The following is a 16,243-nucleotide window of genomic DNA, read 5'->3' on the forward strand; positions in this document are numbered from 1 at the left end:
GGGTGTCTCATGGCACGCAGCAAAGGATGGAGAAGTAGTGGGTGCAACACAGAAGATGCTGCTGTAGAAGGTAAACATTCAGCAAACAACAGTTAACTGCTGAGCACACTTAAAGGCAAGTGCTTTCCAGTCCTCTCCATGAGGTGATTTTATGGTAGGTTTTTGGCTTCTTCTTTCTCCCACTGGCCACAAGACAGTAATGAAATCAGCATCTGGTTAAGTGCTATGTGTAATGATACCTTAAATTTTATCCTAAAAAATTCAGATCACTTTAGACAGCGGTAGGCTAGACTTGCCACCATATTACAATCCCCAGGCCAAATTCAGACCTGGAGTCGCAACTGCTTACTTCAGCTCAAAGTTTGGACCTACAAGCTCATTTTCTTCTATATATCAGTTTAAATGTTACCTTGATTTTCTTCTTGAATTGGGGTAGCTTGGGGATCCTGAAAAGAAAACAGCCATCACTAGAATGGAACATGCAGCCTGGCAACATACCCCAACACCAAGCTGTGGCACAGATTGCAGACTCAGAGCTAAGCTGCAAAGAATGCATTGGAGGAGATCCCAAAAGACCAAAACAACATAAACATTCATGTGCTATAATCAAAGGGGAAAGGCCCACACTCTTCCTAAAAGCAGGACCTCATTGCTGATGCCCGAACAGTGCCAATTCCAGGACAAAGTCATATTCTACTCTATGGAAGGTCTGCAGAATTGGAGCGCCATTTGTAAATCACAAAGACTGGAGAAGCAAATATTCGGAGATACTCAGGCTAAGTCCTTCTGCTTCTTGCTAATAGGAGCTGGCGCTCAAATCCTACAGTGATGGGCAATAACATAAAACAAGATAAAATAGTTGGACTCCTGGCTCAGACTACTCTAATTCCACAAGCAAGACTCATTTGATCACTGGCCAGTTCCAGCAGGACAGTCAGTCTGACGCACTGAAGCCCATGGTGGCAGAATAACTTTCTCCACATGGGACTTCAGGATACAAAATGCCACCAGGAGGGTGTATTATAATTCTGGGATACTGCAGAGAGCAAGAAAACCTGTCTATTTGTAAGATCTCACTAGGCAGGAGTGTGCCTAGTGTACCATGAAGGTCAATCATTCCACTGCTGAATCTGGGCTCTGCAGCACTCTGCCCCCGGAGGAGACTGACCCTGAGGAGGAGTTGCTGGGACTGCCATCCGCTGTGTACCCAGAGGATCCAGCGGACCTGCGGATTACAGAGGTACAAACCCTAGGGAGGTAGGAAGTAGCCCAGGGGCAGCCGACAACTGTCCGGCTAAGATGCTGGCTGACTGACTCTAGGCGGACCACTCCACCGCTCAGATCCGCTGACAGCAATTCCGGGCCTCAGAGCAGAACAGTCAATAGGCCCCCTTAGCAAGGGATGGCTGAGGTTTACGATGCTACTTTTTATCCTGTTGATAACACATTAGAACCCAATGTACGTAAATTGTGGCGTTGCTTGATGTAATTATTTTTTTTTCCAGTTACAGCACTAGTATTAAACAAATTGTGAGCCTAAATATAAGCTGTAGAATTTGTTATTATGAATTATATGTTTAAATTAAATAAATACATTATGGAATGAAATTGGAGAGAGTCCAGCAGAGGGCAACGAAAATGATCAGGGGGCTGGGGCACATGACTTATGAGGAAAGGCTAAGAGAACTGGGCTTATTTAGTCTGCAGAAGAGAAGAATGAGGGGGGATTTGATAGCAGCCTTCAACTACCTGGTATGAAATTAATTTTTTATAGGATGTGAAGGTTCACATACAGTACATATGCTATGGAAGAGGAAGTTGAAATAAATCATACAACACAAATTTTTATTGCTAGGAAAAATATTGGACTTTATCTGATCTTGAGAGGAAAAGTCATTTGTATGCATGTGCTGAATGTGGGGCTTTGTATCATTGGACAGAGACCAGCCTTATTGATAGTGATATACTGAACTGCCTGACAACATCATAGCCAAAGATGCTTTCCTGAATATTGTTAGATATTTTAAGATACAAATATGTGAAGTGACAATGGCATTCATTGAAGTGTGTGTGTGGGGAGGGGGGGGAGGGTGCTACGCCTGCACCAGCTGGTGCTTCCACATGCCCGCCCGCCTGCCTTCGCCACCACCAGTACCACCCTGTGCATGTCTAGGAGCCCTGCAGCCCGCCCAGGCAATTTAAAAAGGCTTGGGGCTCCCGGCCACCGCTACTGCAGCAGTGGCCAGGGGGCCCCCATTTGCTCTCCTCCCCCTCACTCCGCCCCCATTGGTGGGCCTGCTGCCACTGTGAGGGCCCTGGGCTGGGACACAGTGGAGTCGGGCGAGCCCACATCCTCCTACCCCTTCCATCCCACTCCTGAGGTGGCACCATCCCCACCCTAGGCCAGGAGGCCTCTGTAAGTCTGCCGCCCATCATGCTAGGACACTAGACTGTGTGTGCGCTCACCTCTATCTGAGCCCCTAGACTGCGTGTTTGCTGGCTGCCTTAAGCCTACAAGCTGAGGCTAAAGCCTGCTCCCTGCTGGGCTCCGCCCCAAAGGGCAAGAACCTGAACTCTTAATTGCTTTCCACCCCAACCAAGAGGCTGCAGGCTAAAGACTGCTCACTGCCTCACCCCGCCCACAGGGGCAAGAGGACTAGACTGTTCCTGCTGGTTTACCCCTGCTAGGGGGCTACCAAACTACAGACTGCGTGTGGCTTGACCCCGGCTGCGAGGCCCGAGCCCAAAGGTTATTCCCTAATACAGTGAGGCGGAGTGGCCTCCCTCCCCACTTGAGAGCAAGGGACCACTACAGTTTCCAACTTCGAGGACCATGGCCCAGCGAGTCAAGACAATGGGATTAGGAAAGGAGAACAAGTTGAGGGGAGAGGATTAGAAAGCCACATGCATAGGGTGTTATTTGTGGGTTATTCCAGTGGGAAAGGAAGGATAGAGAATTTGCACACCGCATCCAAAAGCTTATAATAATAAATAATAATTGGAGATATACCTATCTCCTAGAACTGGAAGGGACCTCGAAAGGTCATCGAGTCCAGCCCCCTGCCTTCACTAGCAGGACCAAGTACTGATTTTTGCCCCAGATCCCTAAGTGGCCCCCGCAAGGACTGAACTCACAACCCTAGGTTTAGCAGGCCAATGCTCAAACCACTGAGCTATAATAAATTATTATTTATTATTATAAGGATAGAGAATTTGCACACCGCATCCAAAAGCTTGTTACCTCGCTCCTCATTCGCATCACTGCCCCATGGGCCCTCTCACACCGAATCCTCTTCCGCATCCGTGCAGGCCCCTCATACCCATCGAGACACCACCGTGGGGCTGACAGCCCTGATACGGCTCCCCACGGGCCCCCTCTGTTGAACAGCTGCTCCTCCAGTGTGGCCCAGTCTTTCGCCGCTTTGCTGTAACCACACTGCAGCATCTGTAGGAAAGATCACTCCATCACACTCCACTTTCCCAGACCACCCTCAGCTGTTCGAGCTCTGCGATCTCAATGGATCCAATGACCCTGATGAGTCAGGACTGGGAAGGAACCCTGCATGGAAACCCCAGGCATGGCAGGAAGGAGTGCTGCCAGTCCAGCAGATAGTGATCCTCACTGAACTCTACATGATCAAGTCTAAATATTGGAACTCTTGGAATCACATAGAACCATTTACATTTCACTGAATAGCCATACTCAACCAGATATATTTAACCCACCATTACACAAAGTCACCAGGTAAAATAGGAAACACAAAACTATTTTGCAATAAAATATTAAACAACATGAAATAACAGATATTGACTTCGTCTGAAATGAACATCAACGTTTATGCACCTGTGCTTGTCCTGCTCAGTGTGCATCTCCAGTGATGGCAAATGTTGACATTCACCAAAACACAGGCAGGATCCATACTGTTACAAACATTCTGAATGTCTCATCAGAAATAGGGGGAAAATCTCTCCATTGTGGCCTGAATTGAAGTATACCTGGGTTGGGTTTTCTTTTAAAACTACCATTCTGAACGGGAGATGAGATTAGAATTCCAGGGCATAAAGCGCTTACTGAGCTCTGATGAACCAATCGGGAAGTAAAGAGTTGCATGTGGGATTTAACTGGCTGTAAGGCTGAGTTCCATGAAAACTTATTGACTGCTGAAGAGCCAAATCTGGAGTAGTCTTTAAATTACTCCAGTGGAAATCAAGAGTACCTGAGGACAGACCTGGGGATAGACAGACCTGGGGATGTGCAATCTGATTGGTGATTGATGCTACTCCACAGTACTGTTACTCACACAGGAGGTAAATAGAAAATTACTGACTCCTCACATGACTGTTTTCAGCCAGTCGTGAGCCAGAATTTTTCACCATGCACTCTGCAGGCTGTATATACAGTAGGGACAACATCTCACTTCTGACACAACATTGCATTGCCAGGGCAGTCTGAGAAGTTAAAAAATGTCCTTTTCACGATAGAAACGAACTATGAGATCTTCAATCCCTTACCTGTACATAATCTTTGTGCAAAGATGCATACAGCTCCTGCCCACTCCTTCTGTACTTTTCCATACACGACACAAAGCCCTGGAGGAAACACCAGAAGACATTGCAATGCTCAGCAACAGGTACTGCATGCACAGGTTTGGTGATGGGTCAGAAGCAGAGTTAAGCAACCGTTGGTCACTCGGGGTTTTATGAGTGGGTTTGGGGAACTCTCCAGAAAGCAGAATGATGAGGTGATGACTGGAGTTCTTCTGTTTACAGCCCATGAGAGAAGAGCAATGAAAAGACCCCTGAGAGAGAGCCCAATATATCCATGAACTCAACACATGTGTTGGCACTGGAATTATTTAGGAGGTGAAAGAAAGTAGAGCAAATAAGGCAAAATTTATACACAAACCAGTATTCAGGCTTCCTTTGTTTAAATGGGAGAGATGATAGCACAGGAATAGTGCAAGATTAGTAATATTTTTTCTATTCCTGCAGCACTGAGAAACCCCAGCTGAGGTTAAGGCCCCAACATGCTAGGTGCTGTATATCCACCTAGTAAGAGACAATTCCTGACCCAAATAGTTTACAGTCTAAATAGATGGGACAAAGGAAAGATTATTATCCCCACTTTACAGATGGCCAATTGAGAGTTTAAGGACAATAGTTGGGAAAGTGCCCAAGTGATTTAAGAGCCTCCATCTACTCTCAAAAGTGATTTAGGAAAGCAGGAGCCCAAGTGTCATTGATAGTCAACAGCACTCAGACTCCTAAATCACTTCTGAATATGGGACTTGGACTCCTAAGTCACTTAGGTGCTTTTGAAAATTTAACACAGTGGTATGTCTACACTGCCCTGGAAAGCAGGAGTCAGGCTCTAACCCACCCCCCTAGCAGAGTCTTCTGAGGTGGGTCCTGAATACTTCCTGGCCTGAGTCAAACTGATTGGTGTGTGGACGGAAACGGGGCTTGGGCTCAAACCTGAGCTAGAGAAGTGTAGCCATAGCCTAAGTGACTTTCCCAAGGTCACATAGCAGATGTGTGGCAGAGCTGGGAATGGAACCACAGCTGTTGTGTCTCACTCCAGCACTACACCCTCAAGGTCTGCCTCCATTCCCACAGGCAGGAGGGTTTGGTCTTGTTCAACACAAGAATTAATCTAACACCACCTGTCTATTTCATTGACATTTTTATCTGAATGAGTCTCTCAAACTCAGCAGCTCTGTGCCAGTCCAAGGGAAGTACAGCTGGCAGGGCAGGAGACAGGGGTTGCATTCACAATTCAGCCAATAGCTTGCTATGTGACCTTGAGCCCATGCCTATGCACTGGTCTGTGCCTCTGTTTCCCCATCTTTGAAATGGGGACAAGAATCTGGACCTCACAGGAAGTTATGAGGCTAAATTCATTAATGTTTGTGAAGTGTTACGAGATTCTCAGGGGTAGGGGGTTAGAGAAACATACTGGGCCAGATTCTGGGCTCACTTGCACCAGTGTAAATCATAGATCCATAGATTTTGAGGCCAAAAGAGACCATGTGATCATCTGTGTAACACGGGCCACAGAATTTCATCCAGCAATTCCTGTTTGAGTTAAAACTTCACTTTTAGGGAGCTCTCCAATCAGGAGCAACACCATCCAATGCCATGCAATTATGCAGCAGGAAAACTGGTGTCATGTGGGAGCAGAATCAAGCCTGAAGTATTCATCATCATTATTAGAACCCCTCAAACTTTTGCATTAAACTCCAAGCAAATCCAAACTTTCTGCTTTGAAATGGCAGGTTTAGCCTTTTGACTGCCTCTGAACTTCTGGCCCCTAGAAGGGCTGTGACGTGAAAATGCTGCTTCCATGATATTTCTAGCCTGCTGAGAAGCATGTGGGGTCTCATCAGGGAGCAGGCTGAGGAGGTGAAGCAGCGAGGAATCGATGGGTGCTGTGAAGTTACCCGCCCGTTCACGCTAGAGAGCCGGGCTGAGTGCTGTGACTCGTGAGTTCACTCCTTTTCCCACTCAAATGCTAATCGTATGGGCAAATGCCCCTACGTGGCCTCAGGCAGGGTAACCCTCCCCACTCCTACACACGCACACACACACAATTCTCTTGAGGGAGACATAAAACCTTTGCTTGAAAATGGTCCTGGCTGCTCCCTGCTCTAAGTACTAGATGCAACCACCTGCCTTTTGAAGCTAGATGCTCACTTGCTTTAACACCTTCCATGCTGGAAGCTCTTTGGGGCAGGGACTGTCTTTTTGTTTTGTATTTGTACAGCCCCTGGCACCAAGACATCCTTGTCCTTGACTGGGGCTCCTAGGCACTACCGCAGTACAAATCCAAAATAATAATATGGGTACCTGTGTATACAACAGGTGCCCCAATGTGTCAGTTGCACACACGCAGAACAGACAAAGAACTTTTTCCCCTCTTAGCAATTATAGACGGCAACTTGTAGCCAGGAGATGGCTAGACAAGGAAGCCAGGGTTTGCTGAATACCAGAGAAGTATCACAGGCCATGGTTTCTTTGACAGATTGCTGGGGCTGGCTGGAAAAGATCTCAGAAGTGCAGGGCAAGGTGAGGAAAGCACTCAAATGTATTGAGCACAGGAGAATACGATCCTCTGGCAAACTGGAAGAGAAGAGGGAAATGCCCTGCTGCCGGGAAGGCACTGAATGCACAGACTGTACAGGTGGCACTAAGGAGTGCTCCTTTCAGCCATCTCCTATAAATAAACCACTGACTACAGAAAGCCCCACTACCACGCAAAGACCTCCATCCCACCAGAACCGAGACACTGTGCTCTTCCAGGGGTCAGGGAGGTCAGATTGCTCTGAGCCCAGGCACTGAGGTGAGCATGCTAATCCCAGCCCTTCTCAACCCAAAGCCATGGATCAGATGGGTAACCTTTAAATTCATGGACTCCGTGCCACGCAGGCAGCGATTGCTCAAAGCAAACTGCCTAGCTGCTGCTGGCGCTGTGCTATAATTGAGTTAACACACAAGGTCTATGTGGTGCCGATTGCTGCTGGCAGAGAACCAGTTCCGTCCCCCTGCCGCGAAGTCCCATTTAGTGGTGTTTCCCCGCAGGAAGCTCCTGTTTTACACTGATGGAAGCCATTACATTTTGTTTGTGTGAAGCATCATTAAACCTGTAATCACAGTTGCGGCCTCACAAAACCAGTCCATAAATTCATATAAAACTCTCATAAAGACTGACCTAGATAGCAATCGCTTTCCCACGTTGCCGAGCTGGGCCCAGGGCAAAAGCGGGAGCTCAGGTCCCAGCTTTACAGAAATATGGCAAAAACCACACAGATCAGACAAGAACCTCCTTTATGTGCCAGCAACGGTCAGAGACCCCCAGAGTTCTGAAAGGCCAGACCAGGTCAGTGACCCAATGGCGGCCATTTCAAAGCAGTCCCTGTTGGGCGTTTCAGCGATGGTCCATCGCCCTCAGAGGTCTGCTCCAGGACGCCCACTGATTTCCCTGGGCTCTGGACAAGGCTCCAGCCTCACAGGGTTTAGGTATGCTTTGGAGCTGGCAGGGCTTAGGTGTCTTTATGCTGACTCCGAGGGAAGAAGGGTTCTTCTAGCAACCACTTGTGGTCAGCTGGGGACTGGTATTGAAGATGTATCCAACCAGAACCATCAATCCTGGAGCAAACCCCAGAGGATAACCACCACAAGACAAGCATGTGGTCACAAAATTAGAAGAATGGTAAAAAAAACAAAAACCTAGGAGGTTAATGGGGGAATAAAATTAATGCATCAGAGATGTACCCAGCAAAAGAAAGGGTAACTCCTAGGCACTGTGATAATATAAACAATAATATTAAACAGATATCTAGATATCTGATTACTATTTCTCCAGTACTCTGACCAAAACCAATTACATCTGGCCATGTTTTAGGAATATTAATAACTATACCAGGCTTGCTGTTGTCTGCTATTGAGTAAAGACATAATGGTTTTCCAGTTTAAAAAATCCCCAGAAATAATGTGTCCTGAACGGGATAAGGAGGTTTATCTTTTAACATAACACCCTGCCTGGTGGATAAACACAATGGTGTTGTTGTATCATAACTGGCTAAAACTAGAAGTGATCGATTAGCTTTTGTCATTGTTAATATTGAATTGTTGGTATTTGGATGGTAATAGTTTAAGATAAGGCTGTCACATGCATGAGTTGATACAGGACTCTCGGGGCCAAAGTCTCTAACCTGTGTTATGCAGGAGGTCAGACTAGATGATCATGGCAGTCCCTTGTGCCCTTAACATGAAGGAATACATCACCCTGCTACAAGTCCCATTTAGGGCTTCTCTACATCAACATTTAGTTTGTGGCAAACTGGGGTGTGAATCTACCCGGCACAAGCGCACTTTGATCTAGCTCTCTTTGCAACAGGACTAGATCAAGGCACATTAACAAACTGTTAATGCGCATCAGCAGAGTCCACCTGGATAGTCAGTGCATAGCAAGCTAAAGCGGGGTAGATTCCCACCACAGCTTGCTGAAAACTAAACTTTTGTATTTACAAGCCATTAGACGCCTTCTTCTCATCACTTACAGTACAAGTAGATTCAGGTTATTTTTCTGCTCCCGAGTCCTCTGCCAATTTTTGTGGTTTTACAGTACAATTAGGTTTACAATCATATTTTCCTATTTTTTAAAAAATGTTTCCCTTCCCCCTTTTGTTGTGCAAAAGGCCCATGCAAACAACAGGGGAAAGTGACTAATGCTGGGGAAAGTGACTAATGCTGAGGAAAGGGGAAATGGACAGAACACAAAGAACTGGCAAACGCACAACATAAGCAAACTGAAAGAACAGAGACCCATTTCTCCTAGTCTCTGTCAGTGAGAGGAATCGGAGGTACTACTTGTAATAAATGCGCAGCGAGAAGTGTGACTATTAATTTATCAATATCCTGCTGTGCTGAGCTTGGGAAAGTTTTATATCTGATTTTTATATGACTTTTACACACCATCATAGTCCACAAAAATTCAGTTTTGCCACAAGAAGCTCCTACTGCATGATACAGACACTGCATGGGTGATACACAGCTCTCTCCTAAAGAAACATGAGGTCATTGTAGCTCTGCACGTTGGTGCTTTCTTTAGAGGAATTATAGGCCCATAATACAATGATCCCTCTCACACACTGTACGCTCCAAAGCCAGTAGCTCAGGAAAGGGGGGTTACTATCCAGGAGAAGTGCCAAATTGAGAGCCCAAGTGGCTAAGATCCTCTGTCTGGGCTAATTCTGCATGGTGCTGAGTGCTCTGGCCCCGATCCAGCAATGCACACCTTTGCAGATGAGTAGTCCCATTGAAGTTAATGAGACTACTCATGTGCTTAAAGTGAGGCACGTGATTAAGTGCTTTGTTGAATCAGGGCCTCCAACTGCTGATATGTGTCTGCAAATTTAATTATTTTTTCCTTTTTTTTTGGGTGGGGGATAGGGGAATTTATAAAGCAGCTTTCAAGCCACAGCACGTACATACATATAGCAAAAATAACACCTACCTCTTACATAGTGCTTTTCATCAGTGCATCTCAAAGCACTTTACAACAGAGGTCACCTCCATTTAACAGATGGGGAAACTGAGGCACGAGATGGTGACATGACTTGCCCACAGTCACCCAGCAGGCCAATGACAGAGACAGGAATAGAATCCATCTCTCTTGAGTCCCAATCCAGTGCTATAATGCTAGGTCCACTTCCCCTCAGGCAGCATAACGATCGCTAGGGTAGAATTTGGCATCTAGCCAGAACATTTAACAACAGTGCTGGAGGGAGTTGTTTTAGTCAAAATTCCAGGAAAACCCTTGGTTTTATGAAAAGTAGGAGGGGAGATTTAATATCCACAAAGAGTAGAGAGGACTTTAGTCATTTGAAAGAGGTCTCATGTCTCAACTCATCTACTAGGTAAGCAAAAGAGCTGGTGGAATTTGTTTTCCTGTGGAAAATTTTAGCAAAAGAAAAAGAAATGTTAATTTTTGTCAAATTTCAGCAGAAAATGTTGACTTTTCATTTGGTTTCTAGCAACTGCACATCAAAAAATTTCAGCCAAAAACTGAAAAAAAATGTCAAAAACTGCCAAAAACCCAGTTTCCAGTCAAAATGTTTCAGTCTGAAGCGTTTTGGTTCCACTCCCTCCCCCCAAAAAACCTGTCAAAACCCCAATTTTCCATCCAAAGAAACAAAGTTTCAGCAGAAGATTTTCAGCCGAAGATTTTCAGCCAGCTTTAGTAAAAAGCTGTTAAGATTAAGTTAAACTAGCCACCGTTGGAACTATTTTGCTCACCCATAACTCAAGAGAGGAGACCAAGGCAGCTTTAACTTGAGAAAGACAAGGTAGGTGAGATAACGTCTTTTATTAGCCTGACTTTTGATGATGAAACTGACAAGCTTTCAATCTCCTGACATCACCATCTTGTCTCTCTCATATCCTGGGTCCAGCCTGGCTACAACAACACTGCAAATAACAGTGGAAGATATTGTACATAACTTGACCATTGCTATGCCTGAAGCTATTCTAATAGGGCTGATTTGACAGATGTCACCTTCCATATTGCTGGAAGGATCGTCTCTCGTCTGGCTTGTCCTTTTTTTTTCACAGGAAAGTTTCCCAATCAGACCATAGATGTGTAAGTAATGCCTATATTTTAAAGAGGACGTGCTTAAATTGGAAGGAAAATTCCTGTCCAGTTCTAGGTGAAATGTTTATGTAAATAGTATTGCCACCAGACGTAGTAGTTTGCACATGGACGTATGATTTTAATATGGAGGTGTGGATACCACGTCCTATCCCATTCTGTTTGGGTTCACATACTATCCTGAGCACACCACCACCTGAGTGCCTTCCAGAACTGCACAAAGTTAGAGCAACAAAGAGTCCTGTGGCACCTTATAGACTAACAGATGTTCTGCAGCATGAGCTTTCGTGGGTGAATACCCACTTCTTCAGATGCAAGATCACTTGCATCTGAAGAAGTGGGTATTCACCCACGAAAGCTCATGCTGCAGAACATCTGTTAGTCTATAAGGTGCCACAGGACTCTTTGTTGCTTTTACAGATCCAGACTAACACGGCTACCCCTCTGATACTGCACAAAGTTACACACTGGTGATTACTGAACTGACTCTCTCTTCACTTACACGGGTTTTATCCCTGTGCAATCCTGTTGACTTCAAGGGAGTTATTCCTGATTTACACCAGTGGGAAAGAGAGCAGACTCATGCCCTCTCCGTGCTTTATGACGGTACTGTCACGTGTTTTATATTGGGGGGAAAAATGAAGATGATCCTAGCTGTAGACTTCACAGCACAGCATCTCTCTCTCTCCACACCCTGATCTGAATAGCACTTCCTCAGGGAAAGCAGCACAGATTTGAGTTGGAGAAATAATGGCAAAGAATATTCTGGCCTTTGATCAGCAGGATTGAAGAGATGAGTACAGATTGCATCACAGGAGAGAATGATTCCAAAGATACAGGCAAGGGCAGATTTATTGGAAATCATGGAAACTTGGGTGTGACTATGTCAGAATTACTCCCATGATTAACGGGCATTCCTGGAGTATCACTGAAGTTGATGGGACTATGCATACGAGTAAGGAGCATTCACATAACTGCAATGCAGGATCAGGACCAATGTATTGATTGCTTTGATGGGTCAGGAATTAGTGTATGAAAGGAGGTGATGGTGTTATACTTACAGGAAGGGTTAGTGTCTTGCAATGGATTGGCTTTTAAACGTGTGCACCAATTTATTCTGTTGTTCTATCTGGACTGGGTGGTAGACAGGTTTGTGGGTGGAAAGGCAACAACTGTAGGCAGAGTGACAGCTAGAGCTGAGGTAGCACAAGCATTTCCATTCTAGGGCCCCTGATTCAGGAAAGCACTGGAAGTGTGAACTTAGACTCACTCATTTCAATGTTAAGGGCTTTAGTGCTTTCCTGATTTGGTTCCCAACAGGACATTTTCAGTTATTCATCATCTCAATCTTTTACTTATAGGCTGAAATCCAGCACATTTGGTCTGAGTCTGGGAGTTTTGAGTTTTAAAAGTGTGAGGAGAAACTGTTCAGCCATTTTCCAGAATGAAACAAGGAAAAATGCACTCACTACCCTCACCATTATAAAAACTGGGATTTTTCTGAACAGCTTTAGCTTGGTCCCTACATCACAGGGATGTCTCCTACTAGTCTGGGAAACTGTTGTGCTTTTTCAAAGTTAGAAGAATTTAAAAAGACTTTGAGCGTATGCACTGATTTTTGTAACACGTGCAACGCGTGTGCTTTCAGTGTTCGACAGTCTCTGTGCCTGCTTTAGGGACTACTATCATAATGATCATTTATTACTTGTATTTTCGTAGCCCCTAGAAGCCAGTCATGCTAGGCACTGTACAGACACAGAACAAAAAGTCAGTCCTGACATCAAAAAGTCCTTACAAGTAACAAACATACAAAACCTAGAACTATATCATGGACAATTCACTTGCAAAAGAAAGGGTCTAATTCTTCCATGGACAGCTCAAGTGGCTCTATCACTCAGTCTAACCTCAGTGAAGGATGGATAGTTTCCCCCATTTTACAGACAGAGAAACCGAGGCACCAAGATTTGTGGTAGCAGGGGAAATAGATTGCTGAAGTCCTGACACCCGGTCCTCTGCCCTAACAAATAGGCCATATTTAAGTCTTGTGATCAGATTTCTTTTCTAGTGACTTGCTGGGACAGAGAAGCGAGATGTTTACTTCATAGCAAAGGGTGCATTCTGTTATTCATCAGGTTACAAATGTCAAGCTAAAGGAAAGGATGGTTTCTTTTAGTACAAAAAGAGAGTTCCTTGCCCTTTTTCACTAGCAGACACTGAGAGCTGTTGGCACACTCTTATTAATCACAACACTGTCATCACTACATATATGTGATTGCACATTACATAGCCAAAACTCATTTAGCTTTTCAACAGACTGTAGCTCCAGCAGCTAAGTGCTGCATGTAAGCCTTGTGCCTCGACCCTCTAGGAGGCTAATGCATACTGCCAACTGCTCTTAAGGATCATGGACAGATTCCTGGCATCACCAGTTGGTTGGGGAATAGCAAACTTAATGAGAAAGAGCCCCACATTTCAATTAACCAGATACACAAAGGTGGCTTTGCAGAGGAAAAACCAGAAGTAGGGTGTTTGTGTCTGACCTTACAGAACAGAACTCCATAGCATACTGCACAGCTAAATGCAGACAGCCTGGAAGCAGCATTGACTTTATAGCAATAAAAATATTACCTAGGAAATTAACACAAGTAGAAGTAGGCTATCTTGTAGTAGGCAGAGAACAAGCCTGGGGAATGGGACACCTGGGTCCTCTAGTCCTGGCTCTGACAATGACTTATTGTGTGAATTTGGGCAGGTCACTCAACCACCTTGTGCCTCAGTATCTCCATCTTTAAAATGGGGATAATGACGCTGACCTCCCTTGGCGGGGGGGCGGGTGAGAGAGTCTTTGGCATTGCTAACAATAAATACAACCAAGTCTCCTGCTTTCCCATACTTATGCTTCCCACTAGATCCTCACTTTCTATTAAAAAGAGTAACTTTATACAAAATATTTAATATAAGAGGTGCTGCCAATAGTCACACCACTTTCTGTTCAGGCTTTTATGCTGCAACTATCACCATGGTGTCTAAGTGCAAAAAAAATTCACTCTGGAACTTCTGGATTTTTACGAATTTAAACTCTCCACCTCACAACTCCATCAGTGAGAATCCAGCAGATTTCCAGCAGTTACCCTAGGGTCATGTCTGTACTGCTGGACCTATTCCCTATCTCGTTTCTGGCCAGCTCACTCATGCAAAATACTTCCCACCACACATCTGCTTTCACCTCTGCTGAGCTGAACACAGTGACTTGGATATCTTTGTTTCAGAGGAACTAAAACCTTTTTTTTGTTTAAAGTTTCTTTAACTTTCTCCAGCTTGCCACAGGCCAGTGTAATTTAGCTGTAAGCCAATTATCAAACAAGACAATAATATTATAATGGGAATTGTTTAATATACATCATTAATAGCAAAGTGCCTGCTTTCATTGCAGGGGAAAAAAAGTTATGTTGCTATGAGCAGTTTTAAAATGAATATGAGATTCCACACTTCCCTTGTGCATTTAATGGCATGCTAATTTACATTTTAATTACTTCCTAAGAAATCAAAGCATTTGTTGACAGTAGAACATAATGTCAACTTCACGGTGCACTGTTGGTGGATGCTTAATGAACTTAATTAGATAATTAGTTATGTTAATTATCCTTCTATTACGAAGATAAAGATGTTACACAAATGATGCACTTTGCAAAGAAATTTCATAATTATATGTTTGCTTGTTTTAGCTTGGTTTGAAGTAACTGAGGAAAGGCCACACAGAGTGACTGGTAAGAAAAATATTTGCTTTAAAGTGTTTGTTTCATCTATCCTCATCTTCAGTTGACACACTTTGTAGGCTGCTATAATCAACAGGTTCCTTCTGCCTCAAATGTTCTGTAGAAATCAGCAGGTTCTCCATTTCAGTTCAAATCCCCTCTGCCCCCACCCCCATCTAACAGTATTTATCTCTTTGCTTGAGCACCTATATAGCTCACTGCTCAGAACAGGCAGTCTCCCTTTCTGCTGTGGTGTCTCCAACACTGTTTGGGAAGTGGGGTGCAAACATCAACCTTAATTTCCAATCCAGAGAGGAGGAAGGACAGGCTTGTGGTTAAGAAATCCCAACCTGGGATTCAGGATAGCTGGGTTCAAGGCTGGGTTCTGCCACTGTGTAACCCTGAGAAAGCTCCAGAATCTTTCTATGCCTCATTTCCACACCTGTGCAATGGAACTAACACTCCTCTGCCTAGCAGGGTGTTGTGAGGCTGTAGTGTTGGGGGCATATAGGTACCTAGCCAGAGGGACCATAAAGAATATAGGTGCCATAGTTACTTCAGTGCAATCTCACTGAAGTCAAGGGGCCCTGTTCTACCCTCAGTCACAACCCTGCCCTGCCACCACTGTTTGTGGGTTTAATGCAAGTGCTGATTACATTCTGTTGAATGTTAGGCTCTCGCAGTCAGATTGAGGAGTGTTGGGTCATTGACCACACGGCCACGAAAGGGGTCTGAGGAGCGGCTGCATACTCTGCTGGCTTCTCCCAGCATACTAGAGACAGGCTCCCCACTATGCTGCTTCTGCTCCACTTGCTGAGTGACTTCAATACTAGACCCCCAAGAAGAAATACTGTGCCTGGCCCCATACACAAGAGTCCAAAGATGAGTGAAGACTCTTCGCACCCTCTGTTCACCTCAGACTAAAAAATGACCAGAAAGCTAGTCTGTTGTTTCTGCTCTAGCAGCATAAATAGCCCAGGCTCAGCTTAAGCTTTTTATTCTGTAGTTCAGATTTAAAAATATTTATTTTTTCCCCAGCCCCTCAAGGCATCTGTGCCTTGGAGAAAAAAAAAAGAACATACACACTGAACTAGATAAAGAATAAGGAACCCACTACAATTGTCTCTGGCAGCCCATGCAGTTTGTTAAAGGAACTAAACAAAATTAATCAGCCAACATTCACCCTAAAATCAAATATAAATATAACCCTGGTACTCCTTCCCCCAACAGCAAAATCCTGCGCAAGCAGATGTGCTGAGGGTCAACAGACTGGCTGGCAGATCAGAACCCTGCAGGACCAAGCATGAGAGCCCTCGAGGAAGATAAGCTCTCATCCAAC

The 16,243-nt window shown here is 44.8% G+C and overlaps 1 protein-coding gene across 9 annotated transcripts in view; it reads right to left on the minus strand.

Moving 5' to 3' along the window:
- The window catches only part of WDFY4 (WDFY family member 4), a 251,942-nt gene that overhangs the window by 97,257 nt on the left and 138,442 nt on the right, over window positions 1-16,243 (minus strand). For 8 of the 9 annotated variants that reach the window (XR_005601150.1, XM_039546658.1, XM_039546659.1 and 5 more), the window contains 3 exons: window positions 4,513-4,590; window positions 3,242-3,445; window positions 410-446 (listed from right to left, as the gene is read on the minus strand). Coding sequence is in view for 8 of the 9 variants with exons in the window: in XM_039546658.1 (XP_039402592.1) it covers window positions 410-446; window positions 3,242-3,445; window positions 4,513-4,590 (319 nt within the window). In the remaining variant the exon portion in view is untranslated. The remainder of the gene's footprint in view (window positions 1-409; window positions 447-3,241; window positions 3,446-4,512; window positions 4,591-16,243) is intronic. The other variant, XM_039546661.1, reaches the window with a different exon arrangement.

The sequence above is a fragment of the Mauremys reevesii genome, linkage group 7, assembly GCF_016161935.1.
Source record: "Mauremys reevesii isolate NIE-2019 linkage group 7, ASM1616193v1, whole genome shotgun sequence".
Taxonomy (NCBI): Eukaryota; Metazoa; Chordata; order Testudines; family Geoemydidae; genus Mauremys; species Mauremys reevesii.